Source organism: Mustela erminea, chromosome 11 (genome assembly GCF_009829155.1).
Source record: "Mustela erminea isolate mMusErm1 chromosome 11, mMusErm1.Pri, whole genome shotgun sequence".
Taxonomy (NCBI): Eukaryota; Metazoa; Chordata; class Mammalia; order Carnivora; family Mustelidae; genus Mustela; species Mustela erminea.
The window spans coordinates 68,341,725-68,361,437 of record NC_045624.1 but is presented as its reverse complement, the minus strand read 5'-3'; the positions used below and the strand labels follow the sequence as shown (position 1 = coordinate 68,361,437).

At 40.5% G+C, this 19,713-nt stretch overlaps 1 protein-coding gene across 1 annotated transcript in view; it reads left to right on the top strand.

Annotated features, from left to right (window-relative positions):
* Nucleotides 1-16,555: 16,555 nt before the first annotated feature.
* Nucleotides 16,556-19,713, top strand: part of ASB4 (ankyrin repeat and SOCS box containing 4) — a 63,418-nt gene continuing 60,260 nt past the window's right edge. Inside the window, exon 1 of the mRNA XM_032304876.1 lies at nt 16,556-16,963. Within this exon, the coding sequence (XP_032160767.1) occupies nt 16,777-16,963 (187 nt within the window). The 5' untranslated portion in view covers nt 16,556-16,776. The remainder of the gene's footprint in view (nt 16,964-19,713) is intronic.

The window sequence follows — 19,713 nt, the reverse complement described above, 5'->3', positions numbered from 1 at the left end:
TCTTTTTTTTCCCCCCATTATGAAAGATATTTACATGTGTTATTTATTTTATTTTATTTTATTTTATTTTATTTATTTATTTGACAGAGTTCATAAGTAGGCAGAGAGCCTGGCAGAGAGAGAGGGGGAAGCAGGCTCCCTGCTAAGCAGAGAGCCCGATGTGGGGCTCAATCCCAGGACCCTGAGATCATGACCCGAGCCGAAGGCAGAGGCTTAACCCACTGAGCCACCCAGGTGCCCCCCCCCATGTGTTATTTAAAATTCCTTTCTAATCTCTCACTGAACAGGAGAGGGAAATGCACAGGGTAACTCATGGTATTGTATCCTGTTTACAAAGTAAGCTCAACTCCTCATTTTTCTCTAGACCTCAAAGTCCACTCCCAGGCTCTGTCCCATTTCCATTTCCAGATTTCCTTAGTACCAGAGTGATTTCGTTCTTGAGGCCCTCTTAGAAATGTCTCCCTTTTTGTCCTTACCTCTCTGGCTCCCTTCTTCCTGTTGTTGTTTTCGGCAGTATATACCCTGCCTGACCGCCGGCAGCCGAGACTTAGGAAGAACAGATACTGTTAACCCCAGGTTCTATTCCCATCTCTTTCCTGTGGGCTCCCTCATCTGCGAAACAACGTGGATTCCGGTTCCCGCCTTCCTAACTGAGGAAAGTCAGGAGTGGTTGTGTCAATGACCTTTGACAGGGCTGATCAGCTATTCCTCCCCTTTTTCGGGTTCTGGTATATTTTAAAAATGAAGAATGCCAAAGTTGTGTTGTACTGTACTCAAATATATATATATATATATATTTTTAACATTTTCAGTGTATCTAAGCTCATCTGGAAATAAAAACAACCACCTAAATGATTGTCCCTTGATGAATCTGGAGTCCAGGCCCCATGCCCTCTTGTTCCATAGGTAAAGATCCCAACCTGCACTTCTGGGGTACAGAGGACAGTGGGGGGTAGCACAGAGGACTCTGTTGCAGGGCAAAGGTGGCAGGTTAATGACAGCTCAGACCTCTGGAGCACCTACTGTATGCCAAGGACAAATCTCATTTTATGCGTGCTAACCTACTAGGCTTTCTCCGGGAGGTACTGCTGTTACCCACATCTTAATACTTAATACAGATTAGGTAACTTGCCCAGGTATGAACAACTAGTCTGTGGTCTTAAGCACTGGGTCATTTGATCTCTTAATAGATGCCCAGCAGAGAACACAAGGACCAGAGGAGGAGTGTGAGTGCCCTCAAACCCACAGCAAAGGGAGGGGTGGAGGGGTGCTTGCACTACCAGTTGTAAAGGTAGGTGGAGGCAAAGCAACACTGGCCATTTTGATTCTCCCCTGCCATCTGGTGGTTGTGCCCAGGCTGAGGGAACTGGGCAAATAAGGTTGCCATCCACGCTCCTATTGTCTCCTCATAGACCACAGGATGTGTCCAAATCACAATGGAAAGTGTCATTTTTTGCAAACCCACAGAGTCAGATCCAGCTTCGTGGGCACGTGACTTGGGCGGTCGCTGGGGACCGGGAGGTCTGAATGGCCCAGCACTTGGATTAATGCTCTATTGTCAGTATCTTGAAAGTCTTACTTCTCAGACAAAAGGCCCTGCATTTGTGTTTTGCCCTGGGCCCTGCAAATTACGTAGCCAGTTTTAGCTGGAAATCCTGAACAATCTGGAGAAGTTTGCAGCTCCAATTTACCAGGGGAGAGAAGATTCTATTTCCATGTGATTCTCCTGCAACCACAGCACTAGGAATCTGCAGTTGCTGTTAGCGGATTTGCATTTTACTGCAATGTAATACTTTTCCTCACTGGGGAAAGCCGTCAGCTCTCACTAATAGGGGCTTTAATGATGCTCTGCGAAGGTTCACGTGCATAGCCTGGAGCAAAAAGGCTCAGGACAGGCTCCAAATTCAACGTGTTAACTATGTGGGAGCCTCTTTGCGGAATGATAAAACACTGTTAACCTCAGCTAGCTTCCCGGCTGGCCCGGAGGAACGCCCCTGCAGAGGAACCTAGATCTGTGTACAAAATTCCAGCTCGGGTCCTCTTGGAAATTTGCACTGACCATCCTACAACGTTTGCATCATTTCAGCATGCTACAGTTAAGTCGAGTTTTGCAAAAACTTGTGGAGGAAAAAAATCAAACTGCCTCCGCCCCAGGAAGCCTATCTGATAAGTCCTCTATCTGGTCTCTCAATGCTTGAGCAGTCTGACACCAGAAGAAATGATTGCTCACCAATGGCAAGTTTCCATGGAACCGGTGGCTCCGGGGCCTTTTCTTGAAGCAAAGGGTAGTGAGCTGATTTTCTCCACTGGGGCAGTACGATAGATACCCAGGAGCAGAAACTGTAAGGGAGAAACAGCCCAGTTCTCCAAGACAACAAAGAAGGGAATTTGGTGCCTCTCTGGTGCAGAGGAGCCCAGACCCTCACATTCAAGGAGGTCTGTGGGGCTACGCTGAATGCATAATGACGGCCAACATCTTCTAGCATTGACTGTGCCCCAGACACCCTTGGAAGGGCTTTGCATTTGTCAACCCAGTTAATCCTCACAACAAGCCAATGAGATAGGTATTATTATCATCTCTCTTTTAAAGGTGAAGGACCCGAGGCACAGAGAGGGAGGCAGTTAAGTCAGGAGAGCAGCTGCCTGGCCGGCCAGGGGCTCCAGGTTCACCCAGGACAATGACAGGCAGCGCGGAGTTCCCGGTGGGGCCCGGCTGTGTGTGCAGCTGCTGAGTCCGCGTCCTGTTTGTCCTCACAATAAACCCCCATTAACGAGGGAAGCACAATTGGTCTCCCTTGCTCTTGCAACCTGAAAGAGCCTATAGAATACAGATTCCATTGTGAATGCTTTTGTAATTTGGAGATTTTTTTTTTTTTTAATAAACGGAATAATCAGCCCCTTAATGTATCCATAGGGAATTCAGGAAAGGGATGAAGAAGCGGCTCCTGTTTTTGAGGCATTTGCAATCATTGTTGGAGAGACAGAGCCAACAGATGGAGAACAATAGTGAGAGACTCTAGGGCTGGTGTACGTGAATGCTGGGCTGTGGTCTTTGCCCATGAATGGTGTGGGAAATCAGAGAGAGAAGGGTATTTACTCACTGGTTATGGAGTTCATGGGGGTAGGGGATGGAAAGGAGAAAGTGGGTGGCTTTGGGCACAGTGGTTAATCTTCCAAATTCATCTTCCTCAACTGTGAAATAAAGCCGTAAATTATCTCAAAGACTCCTTCCAGCTTTAACATTCAATGAATCCTGACCTTTTCTGTAAAGCTGTATATTTATGTGTGGTGTTTGCTAAGCATCGAGACACACCGGTGACTGCTAGGACCCAGATTGCCGATCACGTGGTCAGGTTGATACACTTTCCTGACCTCCCGTTAGCTCCCAAGAGCCTCAGTGTCCTGAACTTTAGCCTTAGCTTTCCCTGGCTGTTCACTTTAATGGTTGCCCCAGCCTTTTTTTTTTTTTTTAAGATTTATTTTATTTATTTATTTGACAGACAGAGATCACAAGTAGGCAGAGAGGCAGGCAGAGAGAGAGAGAGGAGGAAGCAGGCTCCCTGCTGAGCAGAGAGCCCAATGTGGGGCTTGATCCCAGGACCCTGAGATCATGACCTGAGCAGAAGACAGAGAGGCTTAACCCACTGAGCCACCTAAGCGCCCCGCCCCAGCCATTTTTATACACTTTTTTCCTTGGCTATTTGCATTTTTCTTTCTTTCTTTTTGGTCAAAATATAAAAGTAGGATAGTACTTAATCATAACTTGCATGTTTTAATATTTTAAAGAAATAAAATTTACCAAATGGGATAACCAGTCATTTTGCTCATTATCATTTAAATGTTTTTCTTGTGTCTTCATTGTTTTTGTATTTTTTTTCCCGAAATTCTAAGTTATTTTAGTTCCCAGTAATTGGTTATGATTGCTTAACATACAGTGGCGAACTGATGAAGTCTGTGATAGAAATTAAACACATTTAAAAAACTTGTTCCTGTATCATTATGCATATCATGTTTTCAAGAGTAGAAAGAGTAGATTTGGTTTTTATCCCAAACCGGAATGCAGTTAAGAGAAAAAATGATCTGATGATCCTGATCATTGAAATAGACAAACAATAATCAAGGAAGAGGGTTTTGAGAAGTATTTTTTGCAGTGGCTTTCTATAACCTGGCAGTATCAGCAGGCTTCAGTGATCTCCACTGTAGGTTGAATTTAACGTCAACTGTTGTATTTGCACTCAAGTTCTAGATTTATAGACCCAAGTTATCTTTCCAATGTTATCTTCTCCTGTTTATATTCTTATTTTAGAATATGATTGAACGGATTGCCGTTCTCTTCCCCCACACCCTCACTCTCTGTGAGAGGGACAGTTGGCAGAAGGTAAGACAGGAAGGGCCTTTGGTACATGGAACTATAGGGGAGAGGATGTTCCTGGATGGTGCCATGGCATAATCAAATGTATCAAGTCACCCAAGCTTCTTCGTTTCTATCAAAATCTGATGTCAGATACCATTTCCTTTCTGAAATCTTTCTTGATCCTTCAACTGGAAGGTGTGATCTCTCCCTGTGAAATGCTCCAGGCTTTCCCCCTCCTGTGTTTGGTATTTCTTTCACAGTATACCCTATTCTGCCTTCTGTGTAGCCAGTATTGTCTGATTTCTTTGCTTGGACCGTCGGTTCTTGAGACTGGGGGCTGCTCCCTACTCATCTTTCTGCCACGCTTAACACCTAACACAGTGTCAGACATAATAATAACTCCCTCAATCGTTGTTGCATTGTGGAATGCAGTAAAGGGCTGCCAGCCAAGCCCAGAGAGTCATCGGATAGCTTTTGGCCAAGGCTATTAGCTGTTAAGAGTTAGGTGAACATTGCATGCTTGTCCCAAAATATTCTCTTGCAGGTAACTGACATTCGTTCTCTTTAAGATTGATAGAAAGCTTACAGCCCATGTTTAAAATACAAAATCTGCCTAGGAGGGATCAAGAAAAAGAAGGAAGATCTCTAGGACAAGCTTAGCTCTTTTACCCCCTGGAGCTATAAGGGGCAGCATACAGACACTAGAAAGGACCCGGGCTGGGAAACGGGAACAAATCTTTGATTTCACAGTCTTGCCTGGGGCCTTGACTGACAGTAGCTGCTGCTTTAACTTCCATCTGTGGCTTCACGCCTTTTTAGAAGAGACTCAGGAAATCTCACTCCGGTCTTACAGGGAATATTTTCAGCCTAAGAGGAAAATTGTGAGCATGAGAAGCAAGCTCATCGTGCTTTCCCACACCCAAAGACAGAGACTCATAAAACAATAACACTCTGGACAGAATCTGAAGACACACGGTACAAAACGTATTTGGTTTATTATTTTAAGTGCTCTTAATACCACTGCGGTGGTGAAAACATACAAGAAACGGGCAGCAACCCCCGCCCCCCCCCCCCCCGCCTCCAAACAACATTTAATTTATGTTTATGTATTTGTCAGCCACTCATGTCTTGAAATTCATCTACAACATCATAAACCTATGGCTAATTCCGAACTGAGAAATTCACTGTTAGGACAATATGATAAAGGAAGATATGGTTTAAGTGGATAAAACCCCCCAAATTTTAATCTATATTTGCGATTTAATCGAGATCACGTTTTATCTGCATTGGCTCGGATTTTTCTCCCCCTCAGGGATCCTGCAGCTGTTCTTCCTGCTTCATTTGCCGAGGAACACTGCCATCATGCGGCCTGACGTGGTAAAGACAGCTGATAGAAGACGGACCCATGGTTTTAATTTTGATGCTCTCTCCAGAGAAATGTGTGTGGCTTTAAATTGTGCTTTGTTGTTTGAAGCTGGACTTGTTGATTGACTTCTCGAGTAGCGTCCTTAAGTTATCTGCCAAAGGATGAACTCTTTGTCAGTTTTTGAATCCCCAGTATATAGTGATCACGTTAAAAATAGCACGTCTACAAAATAAAGAATACTCATGCTTATTTTACAAACTTGTAAAGTTTTCATAAGTGTATCACCTTAAAGACAGTAGAATACCTTTATTACATAAACTAACGTGGCTGCCTCTATTTTCTGCACACTGGTAAGTCCCTTTAGGGAGAAGAGATGTAGGGGAATGTAGGCAGGCAGCATCGTTTGGTTCAGAAATGAAAAGTATGAAGCTTGACCCTAGGTTGGAGCCTTCAGTTCGCCGCAAATTAATTATTGAATCTTGAGCAAGTCCCATAAGCTGTCTGGCCTCACTACTTTCTTAAATGGAGTTAAGTTTGATACACTTCAGTCAAAACTGCTTTCCAGTTGATAATGCTGTGATTCTAACCTGACAAGTAAACAGGTTCTTTCAAAGGCAAGAATGTTGTTTTCCTTTCCCTGTGATTTTCCTGTAAATATGCTCTTCCTTCCTCCCCACCCCCACCCCTAGCCCTAAGTGAAGCTTTGTCTGCATGACTCATCAAGCAAAATTCTCCTGCAAGAACCCAGAGATAATGTGTTGGGCTCAGCACCGTTCCAGCCCAAACGGCTTTGATGCCCTTTGTGGGCACAGTTTAGGTTATCTCCACAGATAGAAAATAAAGTTGACGAATCTTTGAAACTGGTAAACAGCTTACAGGCTTCTGAGAGCCATAGGCCAAAAAAAAAAAAAAAAAAAAAAGCAAGCAAGCAAGAAAATTCCAGAATCTTAGAAAAGACAATTCAGAGCAGTCCGATGTCTTTAACACCTGAACAAGAAGGACAATTTTCTTCCATAACTACACTTTCTGCTTTAGAAATCTGTCAAAAGGCAGAAGAGGATGCAGATAGTGCTTGGAGCACAATCGTGAGGTTAATGTTCTGATGAGACCAAATGATGGTAAATTATTCCCTGGAGCTGATTTTGTGACGTGTGTAACAGGGTGAGGGATGGAAATACAAGCGGGCGTTGATGTTGAAACTGTGCGGGAAGGGCACGGAGATGCAGGGCAGTTGCTAGGAGACCTGGAGCACAGAGCTAATGCCCCCGCTGTGTGCGCGGGATGTTTCATCTCAAGAAACCTTGTCTTTCACAGTCAACGACGACATTCGATGTATAGTCTGTCAAAATTCAGGTGGACCAGTGCCTGGTTATTACTTGTGTCAATCCAGCCCTTCTATCATCCGCCACCCAGAAAGGGAGCAAATGAAAGAGAACAATGTAAGGTCGTGCCGCTGACCAAGAGGCTCCAGGAGAGCTCAGCGATTCCCTACAAATTCAGTGTAAATACTCCTACATGAAAGACACCCGGTGTGTTCGCTGATAGTAGTCTCCAGGAGTGTGAAGTCGTGGTGGAAAAATCACCCCAGCATCCCAAAGCGAGGGACGCCAGGCCACAGGCAGAGTTCCAAGTGAAGATGTGCTGGAGTAGGACGGTGGCCTCTGTTGTTTACAAAGCAGTTCTTTCAGCCATTTGTGGGATTTTTAAAAACCAGATTTTGGGGCGCCTGGACGGCTCAGTGGGTTAAAGCCTCTGCCTTCGGCTTGGGTCATGATCTCAGGGTCATGGAATCGAGTCCCGCATTGGGCTCTCTGCTCAACGGGGAGCCTGCTTCCCTTTCTCTCTCTCTGCCTGCCTCTCTGCCTACTTGTGATCTCTGTCTGTCAAATAAATAAATGAAATCTTTAAAAAAATATTTAAAAAACCAGAATTTATGCGAAATACGCACTTCTGGACTATAATTACCACCGAGAGCATAGACACGCGGGACTTCAGCACTGGAAGCGTGTTAGGAGTTCTTCCAGCGCCCCCCACTGGTGGAAGACGGAATCTGAGCCTGTCTGTGGGCACATGTGATGGGCAGCCGGTTCAGAAAATCATGGCCAAAACTTCTGCCCTTGTAAAACATTGCCAAGCTTTGCCAATACCCAGGAGACACTCTATTGGATGAGAGGAAAGACTACAGCTGAGAAGTGGGTCTGGTAGGTCTTATTTTACTTAGAGGAAACTGAGTCACTGAGAGGTATTTTGAATTACTCAAACACATAGCTAATTATCATTAGAGCTAAGAACGACCCAGGTTTCCCAACCCAGTGCTCTTTTCCAGTAACACCATATAGTCTTCCGCAGGAGGGTCGGGATGTTCTGTTATTCTAGTGATATGAAAGGCAGCAATAGTAGTCCTGTAATGCTTCTACAATGTTTTACAATATGCAAAGCATGTACATGGTTTCACTTGATTCTTACAACCTTGGGAATTATTCTCATGGGATAGTATGCTTAACACACAGAATTGATCTGCGCTATTATAAAAGTATAGTTCTAATTCCACTAGTTTTTTTTTTTTTTTTTTTTTTTAGGTCTCTGTTGTAATCCTATTGCCATACTCTAGGATTGAGAACGACATAGTGGCCTTGGAAGATAGAGAATTGGAACCCTAATGTGGTTTGGAATTTTTCTTTCATGTTTGCTCCACTTCACTATTGAATACTCACAGATAAAATAAAATGTGCGCTGTACAGCTTACCTATGGAAAACAGAAAATTATCATCAGTTATCATCAGTTACAAGCCGTTTTCCAAGAGGGATCAGTCCAGGGATACAGCAAATATGAAGACATTGTTCTAGGCTAAACTTTGAGAGAACAGAATTGCACTCGGGTTCAAGAAGTAGAAAAAAATGAAACAAATGTATCCATCAGCATACACACTTGTGCTTTATTGAGTTTTAAGAATACCTAATAGGGTTGGGAGCGTCTAAGTAAAGATGGCCTCTGAGGGCCGCCATCTTTTCCCTGTTTCAGGGTCTTCACCTCTCCTGCTCCTGGGGCCAAGTAAGCTTTTCCCCTAGAGACCAGCATGACCTGGTCTCACATTTCCTTCAAGCTTTTGCTCACGAGGGAGGATTTCTATGATCTGAAATTCTCAGTGCTTTCCAGGGCCATAATACTTCTCTAGGACCAGCCTGGGAGTACATGATATTTTTACTTTTTTACTGGCCCAGAGGAGCACAGCTTTTTCTAATTTGTACAAGAGTGACTTGTGGGTGGGTTCTGACCTTAGACCTTCCCGAGTTTATTTTTCTCGGTGGTCTGTATTACCACCTGATAAACTATATACTTTACTGTCTCTTTTTTAAATTATCTCATCTCCTACAGCTGCTATACCATGAGGACATTCGCGTAGCACCATGGGGTACATGGACAGGAACCAAATTGTCAACACCAACGTGTTAGCCAAATGACCAAGCCATCTAAAAAGGGGATCTTCTAACTCCTCGCCTTTGAATCTTTCAGCTAAAGCCTCAAATACCATGCAGGGGACACAAGGATTTCCCACTGTGTCCTGTCTGCATTCTCGACCCACTGAAACCATGAGAGATGCTATTATTAGTGCTTTAAGCCAGTACATTTTGGGGTTGTTTGTTATGTAGCAAGAGATTACCAAAGAATGCCTGGCCCACAATACGTTCCCAATAAATATTCATTGAATTAAAGGATAAACAGAAGCAGATTTTTTTTTCCCCTGAGGTACTCAGTGATCATAATACAATGTCTGTTATTAAACAAAACTGTGTAAGAAGTCTCAGCTCTAGAGCCTCACTGGTTTTGGAGTCTCAGGATATAGGCTCGAGTCTTGGATCTGTGACTTATTTGCCATTTGATCTTGAATAATTCACTTATAGCCTTTGGTTCTTGGTTTTTCCACATTGGTAAACTAGAAATAATGATAATAGGTATAATTAAGCTACTAACATGCGCCACAGACTTGGAAGAGTTGACTGTTGACTGTGCAGAGCCCTCGCTCGGGGCTCTTTTGAAACTCATGCTGCAACTGGAGTTGTCCATGATGTGAACGAATAAACCATCTTTACCTTAAGTCAGTTGCTGGTGTCACCTACACCCAAAGCTCTTTATACAAAGCATTCACATGAACAGAAACGAAACAATAGCAAACAAAACAAGATGACATATGATGAGTAAGATGAGACATGGTAGACTCAAGGGTAACCAACAAAGAAGAAAGGGATGTCAGATCACCATATCAACCATTTCTGTGAGCTGGTGGCAAGGACATCCTCATTCATCAGCCGGGGAAAGTCAGGGAGGCCCAGTGGGGATCTGTTTTCATAGAAATTTTGGTTTCTGTAGGTATCTATTAGAAGCCTTGACTTTGAATTTCTTCTCTATGACTGCATTTGACAGGTAATGGCTGGCTTAGCATCAAATTCATGTTTAAACGCCATAAAGGACCAAGGAGCAATTTTGTTCCAGAGAAGTTTCATCAAGTGGTCAGACTGTGTTGTACACAGGCATCAAGAAAACAAGCAGCCAGGTTTCCATGGTCGCTCCCTCCCCCGCAGATCCCCAGAGAGTATGAGAGGGTCTTATGGATCACTTGCCACAATATCATCGCCTTGTCAGAAAGCTCTTCATTTTGTTCCAAGGGCAGAGGACACTGCCCTGGCCATGTCGTGAAACACTAATAAAAAACTCGTCTTACGGGTTGAAGAGTTTTCATTTTTAAGAGTTGAGGAGACAGGGATATCTGACAGGCCTGGATGGACAGCATGAAGCATGACCATTGTGAAATGTGGCCTCCTGAGGCTTAGTGAGATGGTGGCTTGAAGCATGGTCTGGATAATAAAGGCAGGTCTCAAGTCTGTTTTATTAGCATTGGTCACCTTGCTTCCTTTAAGTTGGAAAGACTTTGATGGGCAATTTAATTAAACTGCTTTTTGTTTTGTAAGTGCAAGTGATTATCTCTTGATTTTATCCTCTACGGCTCAAGTAAATTGGTCAATGATTGATTTTTTTTTTAAGCATCATAATACAGGTAACTTTCTCAGTTCTTTACATTTCATCATGGAAATTTGCTTTTTTTTCTCAAATTATCCCACCAAGTTTAGATGTATTTATTTTTATGGCCAAGAGATGGAACTGAAATAGCTTCTGTGGGAAAAAATAAAATTCTTTTTTTAGGTTAAAATTGTAAATTTGTTTCCAAGTATTAAATCAATGCTTTTTATTTATTTTGAAATCATGTTTCTTATAGGTTTTGAGGCCAAGTCTTAAGGTCTATTAACCCAAGGAAAGAAAGTATGGAACAGCCTAGGACAAACTGGCCATTAGTCAAATTTAAGTCCCAATGCACACTTTTAGAAAGACAATAGTTGTAAAAAATCAGGCATTAAGAAAATAAGGATTTTTCTAGATCACTTTATCTCCTTCTTTTGTATACCAAGGACTGTGCCCAAAGAATTCAGGATCATGGAGTTTCCTCCACAACACAAAGGTGACAACTTTTCCACCTATGATGGGAAGTCAAGCTTGCTAAGGGGGAAAAGGAAACATTAAAGAGGAAGCAAAATCCAAGACCAGACATTTCTAGCCAGCAAGTCTGGACATCTTGAGGGGAAGAAGTACAGGTTAATCGAGAGATTGGATGCCATGTTCTCATCCCTGTTCACACATTTTATGTGTTCTTCCAGAGCTGAACTTTGGCAGAGCAGTGGCAGGAGAGAAGACCTAGAAACAACCAGATATGCCTGAGGGTCTAAGGACACGGAGGTTAGGGTGAGCATCAGGAACAATGTAGACTCCTTGGAGAACTCCAACCCTCAGCTTAGGTCTGTGTCCATTCTGGTCCTGACAAGAAGGAGCCTGCCTATACAAAGCTGCTAGTTCCTCATGAAGTATGAGGGGTGGCAGTGTGCCCAAAGGGAGGCCTTGGAATTTCCTGTGTATATCTTGCATTGACGTAGCCAAAAGACTGCAGTCTTTGAAGACATCAAATTTGGAAACAAATGACTGGGATCACGTGCTCTGATGGTGGGAGCCAGAGATCTGAATATAGTTAGGAACAGTTTAGGGGAGCCACTCTGCCATGGAGATCAAGGAGGATTTCCAGGATGTTGAGTCCATCTGAGGACTCCCCCTGCCCCCAAGAGATCACATAAGCTGCTCTCCTACTGCTGACTAATACTCATCTGTGATACACTAGTCTGATCATACTGATTATTTATGGTCAAAGTCTCTTCTAACTGATACTGGTTGTTAGATATTAGTAGTTTGAATGTTGTTTCTATCCATAACTCATAATCCCAGAAACCAGCTTAGAGGGAAATTCAGAACTCTCAAAGATAGAGAATTTTATCCACTGCAATGGAGCATTTACCCAAAGAGACTGCTAAAAATTTGGATTGGACTAAACATATTAAGTTGGACTAAAATGAAGTTTTGCCATCAAAATAAAGAATCCATAAAGGGAGAATCTGATCCATTATTCAAATACAAACAAACTACATTGTTTGTCTAGGACATTTAGTGAATTTGCAGCTTTGTGAGGAATGTGTTTCCAGGAGATGGAAAGATCTGGGGACTTCCATTTTACTTAAATCCACTAGCAATGCTAAGTCCTATAGGATGGAGATTTTTGTTTATTTTGCTTACTGCTGTATCTCCGGTGCTCAGAATGTGTCTAGCACATGGTAAGTGCTCGATAAATGTCTGTTGAAGAAATTACAACTGTAACATGAGGCAGACTTGCAAAGCGTCTCCTAGGAATCACAAAACAATTTCAACAAAAGCAGAGTGTCCCCCAGTGTCCCCATCATACTCCCTAGTTTTTAGCTCCCTCTAGGCATATTATGTTCCATTTTAGGCCCCCAAATTTAAGAATGGGCACACATCAATAAACTAGAGAGTATCCAGAGGAGGGCAGGCAGGACAAAAGAATTCTGAAAACCAGCGCATATAGGGAACAGTTGAGACTAGTCAAGGAGAAAAATGATTGATGAGAGATAGGAGGCTATTTTCAAATGTTGGAAATTCATTAAGGATAAGAATGGAATACATGTTTGAGTGTATGTTCATAATTAGATTCAATGAAAAAAATTATGGATAAGCAATTTTGGTGCAGTGTAACAAAGGAAATACTGACTCTAATTTTCCAGTAATGGAATGGATTACTTTGTGAACCAGGATGTGAGAATTACATATTATCTTGTATTTTCTTTTCAATATTCACTGGTATTTGCCTCCCTTTCCCTTCAACTCATTGTATATTCTTCAAAGCAGAAACATGTAAACTTTGGAAGGTAGGGTTAGGTTTAAAACTTCATTACAGTGAAGAATTATGGGGCATATCAACTGATGGTCCATTATCTCAGGTCCTAAGGTCACAAGGTGGCAAACTCAAAGCAGACAGTGTATCTTTGAACGTGGAGTCCAGATCTCACTCTGATTTCCTGATGTCCATTGCAAAGTGAAATTGCAAATTTTGTAAATGAGATAAGATTTCATGAAGTCGATGAAAATATATGAGAACTGCCCAAATCACAAAACTAGTAACTCATGAGGATTTGGCAGCATTATTTCTCTTAATAACAGAATAAGAAGAGTTTGAAGACATAAGGATTTAACAAGTGTTTCAGTGGGAATTGCAGCCACTGGGTTTGAAAGTCATTGGAATATCAAACGGTGAAGGCAGGCCCTTGGCAAAACTGATGAAGCTCTTGAACACTTTCATAAATATGATCTTTTTTGTATTAGTTTGACAAAAGTCACTCTAACGTTAAAGGATATTCCTTCGTGTTATGAAGTTGGATCAGAATGATGATCTTACCACGAAAATAGTAAACAATTTGTTTTGTGGTCTTATGAATTACACATAGCTTCTATCAACTTAAATGTTGTTAAATATTAGGTGAAAAAGTGTTCCTCATAATTTTTGTCTTTATTATTTAAGATGAATTTAAAGTGAGCCTCTCCCCTCCGCCCCCACTTTGTGAAATTTGGTCTTTGTTTTACATAGATTCCATTTTGGTGGACTTCTCTAGCAAAAAGTATCCTCTAGTAATGCAAAACTCCTGGATTTCTTTGTTTCTTCTAGTAGGAATGCTTTGTTTTTTTCTTTTAGTTTTGTCAAAAAGGGACAAAGTTTATCAATAATATCGATAAGTGCTTTATTTCTACTTAGGTTGCCCATGGAGATACCAAAGAAATAGTGGCATCTTATTTGCCACCAAGCACCATGCTAAGGACCTTGTAAATAATCAATAAATAATTCTTTTTTTCATTTATTCATTCATGCTAGACAGCAAGGACCTAAGAATAATTCAGTTCCTTACTTCTTAGAACCTACAATTCTGTAGTTATTCTGAGTTAACAGGTTATCCTTATTAATGTCATATATATACTTGTACAGAAATACCTTTCCATCACAAATGTAATATATACTCATTGTAGGTGAATTCAAAAAATAAGAAAGTGATCAAGAAGAAACCAAATGTAATCTTACCACTAGGAAATAAAAGCTCATGATACTTGGAGATAGATGGTTATAGACTTTATTTCCTATGTGTGTGTATAGTACATATATTTATATATTTGTATATATTACATAAATATATGCCAATTATATAAGTATATATAATTGTGAAAATTATATAATATGTACAAATGTATATTTATACATTATATATAGATTTTTAAGATATTTATACTACATATACTATTTTATAAATTGTCTAGCTCACATTTTTATTTTTTTATTATTATTTATTCTTTTTATAGATTTTATTTATTTACTTGAGAGAGAGTGAGAAAATACAGAGGGAGAGGGGAAAACGGACTTCTCCCTGAGCAGGGGGTCCTGACATAGCACCTGATCCCAGGACCCCAGGATCATGACCTGAGCCAGGAGCAGACCTTGACTGACTGAGCCACCCAGGTGCTCCTCAAAGACTTTTTAATAAGTATATGTCTACCTAATCATAATGACTGAAAGGTATTCCATTATATGAATATGCCATAATTTGTTTATCAAATTTTCTAACTGTTGGTCATTTAGATTGCTTCTAAAATTTTTTCTATTATTAACAATGTAACTTCCCACACATACATTTTCACTCATTTATCCATCCTTCTTTTCGGGTCAAGTATTTCATACTATGTTGAGCTTGAAGATTTAAAAATTTAAAAAATTAACAAAAAATTTAAACACTAAAAAACAAGCGAACTGAATCTATAGTGTTAGAAGTCAAGATAATAGTTGTCATTGGGGGATAGTTATTCTGTTTCTATTCTGAATGTTTCTATTGGAAGGAGACATAAACAGTGTTTCCAGCACACTTGGACTATGCTGTGGTTTGATCTGGGGTCAGTTACATGGGGACCATCACTTTGTAAAAATTCAACAAGCTGTATACTTATGACTTGTCACTTTCTTGTATTTAGATTGTACATCAATGAAATAAGTTAAAAATTGTGCTATGATATGCATCCATGATTACAATCTTAAGTATATTCTAAGAATCAAATATTATTATCATTTTAAGTTTTTTTTAGTTCACATTGCTAATTATTTTGCAGGAAAGTCTGTAACAGTTTTGACTCTTGTCAACACTATATAAGTTGTGATTTCACTGCATTCAAATTAATACTTCTTGTCATCATTTTTCTAATTTTTAATAATTTATAAATTTAAAATTTGATTGTTTCCGCTCTTTAACCTTTTATTTTTATTTTTTTAGATTTTATTTATTTATTTGACAGATAGAGATCACAAGTAGGCCGAGCAGCAGGCAGAGAGTGGGGGTGGGGGTGGGGGAAGCAGGCTCCCTGCTGAGCAAAGAGCCTGATGCGGGGCTCGATCCCAGGACCCTGAGATCATGACCTGAGCCAAAGGCAGAGGCTTAATCCGCTGAGCCACCCAGGCGCCCCCTCTCTAACTTTTTATTTGGAAAATTTTCAAACTTATAGAAAAGCTGAGAGAATAATATAATGGACACCCAGAGATTCTTCATTAGATTTGTCAATTTTCCACTTTTTCCCACCTTTTCTTTCTCTGACTCTATTTACCTCCCACCCGCATGGACACACACACACTTACACATGCACGTATGTGTGTGTATATATACTCACATTTAGTTCTCCATTTCTGAACTATTTGAAAAGAAGTTTTAGACATCATGGCAACTTACCCCTTCATGCACCACATAAGAATAAGGATATGTTTCTGCATAATCACAGTCCCTCCACCATGCCTTGGAACAGAAACAGTATTTCCGTATTGTGAAGTAATATCTAGTCTGTATTCATACTTCCACAATTGCCCCGGTATATAGTCTTTTCTGTTTCTTAAATATAGGATTAAATGAAGTTCATTCACTCATTGCACTTGGCAGTTTTGTCTCTTTAGTCTCTTTTTACCTGAAACAGTCCTGCCACGCGACCCTCCCCATCTTTCTTTTACGATATTGAAATTTTTCAAGTCTAGGTCACTTGAAAATCTTCTGTTTGTTTTCCAATGTGTACAACTCTGCCTGATTCTGTGGGCTTAGGCCACAAAATTATTATAGGTTTTCAGAGACATATGTCTCAGAAACTGTAACAAATTTTCTTTTTTGGTTGTTGGCTACTCGGAGCAGGACGCTGGATCTCCAGTTGGACACCAGATGTTTTTACTGAGGGGTGGAGAAAAAAAAAAAAGCATTAAGAGCTTTTTAAATCTTAAGCTATTGCTTTGATCATATAAGAAATAATACTGACATTTCGTTCCCTGAAATGTGGTGCAAGGGCTTTTCCTTGATATTGACACGATATATTATTCAATGAATCAGTGAGCGTAGAACCAGTTTAAAAGACCTGAAAAAGCAGTGACGGCCAGGAAGGATATTTTGAAGTTTGAAATGATCCCTATATAAATAGAACGGATCAGCATAACTTTGGGATAAAATTAGCCGCCAGTTTGTGGGCTCTCCAGCATGTGCCTGTTTGCTTGGTGCCGCTCTCCTGATAAATCACAACAAAGCTTCCAGAGGGAGAGGAGGAAGGATGGAAGGCACCGCCGCCCCTATCACTAAATCCGCAGCTGCCAAGTTAGTTAAGAGAAATTTCCTTGAGGCTCTAAAGTCCAATGACTTCGGAAAACTGAAGGCCATCTTAATCCAGCGACTAATAGATGTGGACACGGTTTTTGAAGTTGAAGATGAGAATATGGTTTTGGCATCTTATAAACAAGGTAAAAATTAGAGCTGTGATTATAAAATCGATAGATAATGGATTTTTTTTTTTTTAAATGCACAATGTCGGTCACCCAATCTAAGCCAGGAGCTCTTACGGTTTACATATGTATTTTTAAAAAATATGTCTAATTTAATCTTTTTCTCTTTTGAACTAGACAGCATCATGAATGGGATATGTTTGTATTTCTTTCTGTCTATCTTTCCATCTTTTCTTTTCTCTTCTCTTCTTTCTCTATCCTTGTGTCTGGAGTTTGAAATCCTGGACCATGGTATTTATTAGTGTACTTTGCTTTTATTTTGAACTTTTCTTCTGCCTACAATGACATAGAATAAAGAAAACATCTCTAGATTATGGCTAAACAGACTGCTAAGATCCAATCCAGACAGAGTGACTGCCTTGGGACAGGCGGCTAACTCTCTGCTTACACAGCCACTGAAAGGTATATCATCTCTGTGTCTATCTGGATGGAAAAGGGGATTTTTGCCCCTATTTGGAGGGTTAATGAATGGGTAAGTCTCTGCCTTGATGCACCTTGATAGTCCTCATCATGTGAATGAGTTTTTAGTTCAGGCAAAAAACTGAAACCAGAAAAACCCCCAAGTTAACTTTTTTCCCTTGATTGTAATAATAGATCAAAACTGTAGATATCCTAAATACAGAATGTCTGCCTTTTAAAGAACGAGAGGTAACAAGAACGAAAACGGATTTTTTTTTTTAATCAAGGGATTTTCCTGGAACCCACGCCTGAGAAATCAGAAATAAATTAGAAGTACGCAGATTCTGATTTCCCAAATCAGCCAGTTAATGGGGAACTTGAGTAGCGAGGCCATCTGGCGAGCAGACTACAAACAAACACCATGTTCAACATCACTTCTGTTTAAACAAAATAGATGATAAGGTCTTGTGTACAGCCTTTGGAGAGAGAGAGCAATTCTTTCTTCTTGTTGTAAGTGCTTTCCATTCACATATAAGTCATCAGCACCATCAATTTTCAGAAACGAATGCTAATGGTATATATTTCTCCATTAATTTACTGTACTCTGGTTGTTAGTTCTGAAGGAAGAATAGAGGAGGCCAGTTACTGTGTTTTTGATTTTTTCCTGGAGGGCTTTATCATAAATTGGCATTGCTGTTTTGACTGGAAGATAACGAAGAGGTTTTTTTTGTTTTGTGTTGTTTTTTAAACTGGTTGATGGAGCTCTGTTAGAAAGAAGGAGTGTATAGCATGTAATCACATTACTTTCTCCTTCTGGATCTGTTCAGTGAAAGACTGAACACCAAATACATTTTTAAGGTCTCTTTTAAGCTTATGTGTGTGCCCATGGAAATAACTCAGGTCCGAGTCAGTGTAATTTATTTAACACTGACTTGTGAAGACTGCATCTTCCCATTTCCTAAACATGCCAAATTGCGTGGATCACTCGAGGTTTTGAGGTTGTGAGAAAAAGGAAGTTGAAGGGCAGGCTCTGGGGAAAGAAGATGCTGTTTCTCCTGCTTCCAGGGAGACATCACCCTGAATCAGAAGAAAATACAGTTTTCATCCTTTCTGTCCATATGAGTCGATTCCTATGGTCCTCATAGAGCTAAAAATTCATTCACACGAATGGGAGTTTTCATAGTGTTAGGACTGTGGGATGTGGCTTTCCATTTGGGAAACAGTAAATTACACCCTCTGGGAAAGGAAAAGAAGAGTTCCATTTCTTACGCATGCCAGGTGAATGTATGCACAGAAATCATGGGATTTGTGATCATATCTTCAGGGTTTATAGGGGAATAGTGCATGTGTATGTGTGTGTGCTCACATGCTTGTAGGCACAGAGAGAAACACACTCCTCTCTGTTTAACATGAATACGGGCATCAGAATCTCTCTTTTCCATTTTAAATCCAGATTAAAGACTCATCTTTCTTCAAAGATTTTTCAAATTTTTTTCCCCACATTTTCACATGTCTTTCAGCCTCATTATCAAACCTTTTAATATTTCAGTCAGGAATGGAAGTGATAAATAGAATCTTGGTTGCTAGCCAAGCAAAGTTGACCTAAGTGGTTATATCAATTTCTTAAGTCACAGAGGAATTCCCAGGGACCAGGTTAGAGCTGAGCAGGCTGCCCTGGGTAATTAGTTCAGTAGAGGTAGTTCTGTTCGGGACATTGAATTCTAGTGCATTGCTACGAAGCAGGTTTTGGTTTTTAAAAACAAATTTGAAAGGTGCCATGCAGAAAAGTGTACAGATCACAAGCGTACAGCATGATTAATTTTCATAATGTAAACAAACCCATATAACCAGCATCTGAATGTGAAAATGGAAACATGACCTGTTTACTTTTAAAGTATGAGAATCTTCAAGTTTTAGGTATTTTGCGGCTTCCTAAGCACGACAATGTTGAAGAATTATAAAAGATACCACGCGACCTTTAAATTTGCTTGTAGGATGAAAAATATAATCTATATTCAACATTTCATGGTCCCGCAGAAGATCAACAGGGGTACAATTAATCCCAAAGCATTTTTACTTCTTTTAGGACATAGAGCACTTTTCGTAGAATTTCAAAAAGTGACCCCATTTTTCCCCCTGAATATGGTATGTCTAAGTTTAGTATACAAATCATTTCATAGTTTTTGGGCAGTTCAGAACTCTGTGGGTGAGGAAATCAGCTTGGGGTCTCAACATTGCTCCCCCCAAATCCACCATCTCATTGGCACAGTCACATAAGGAAATATAAAATGTGGGTTTTGGGGGCGCCT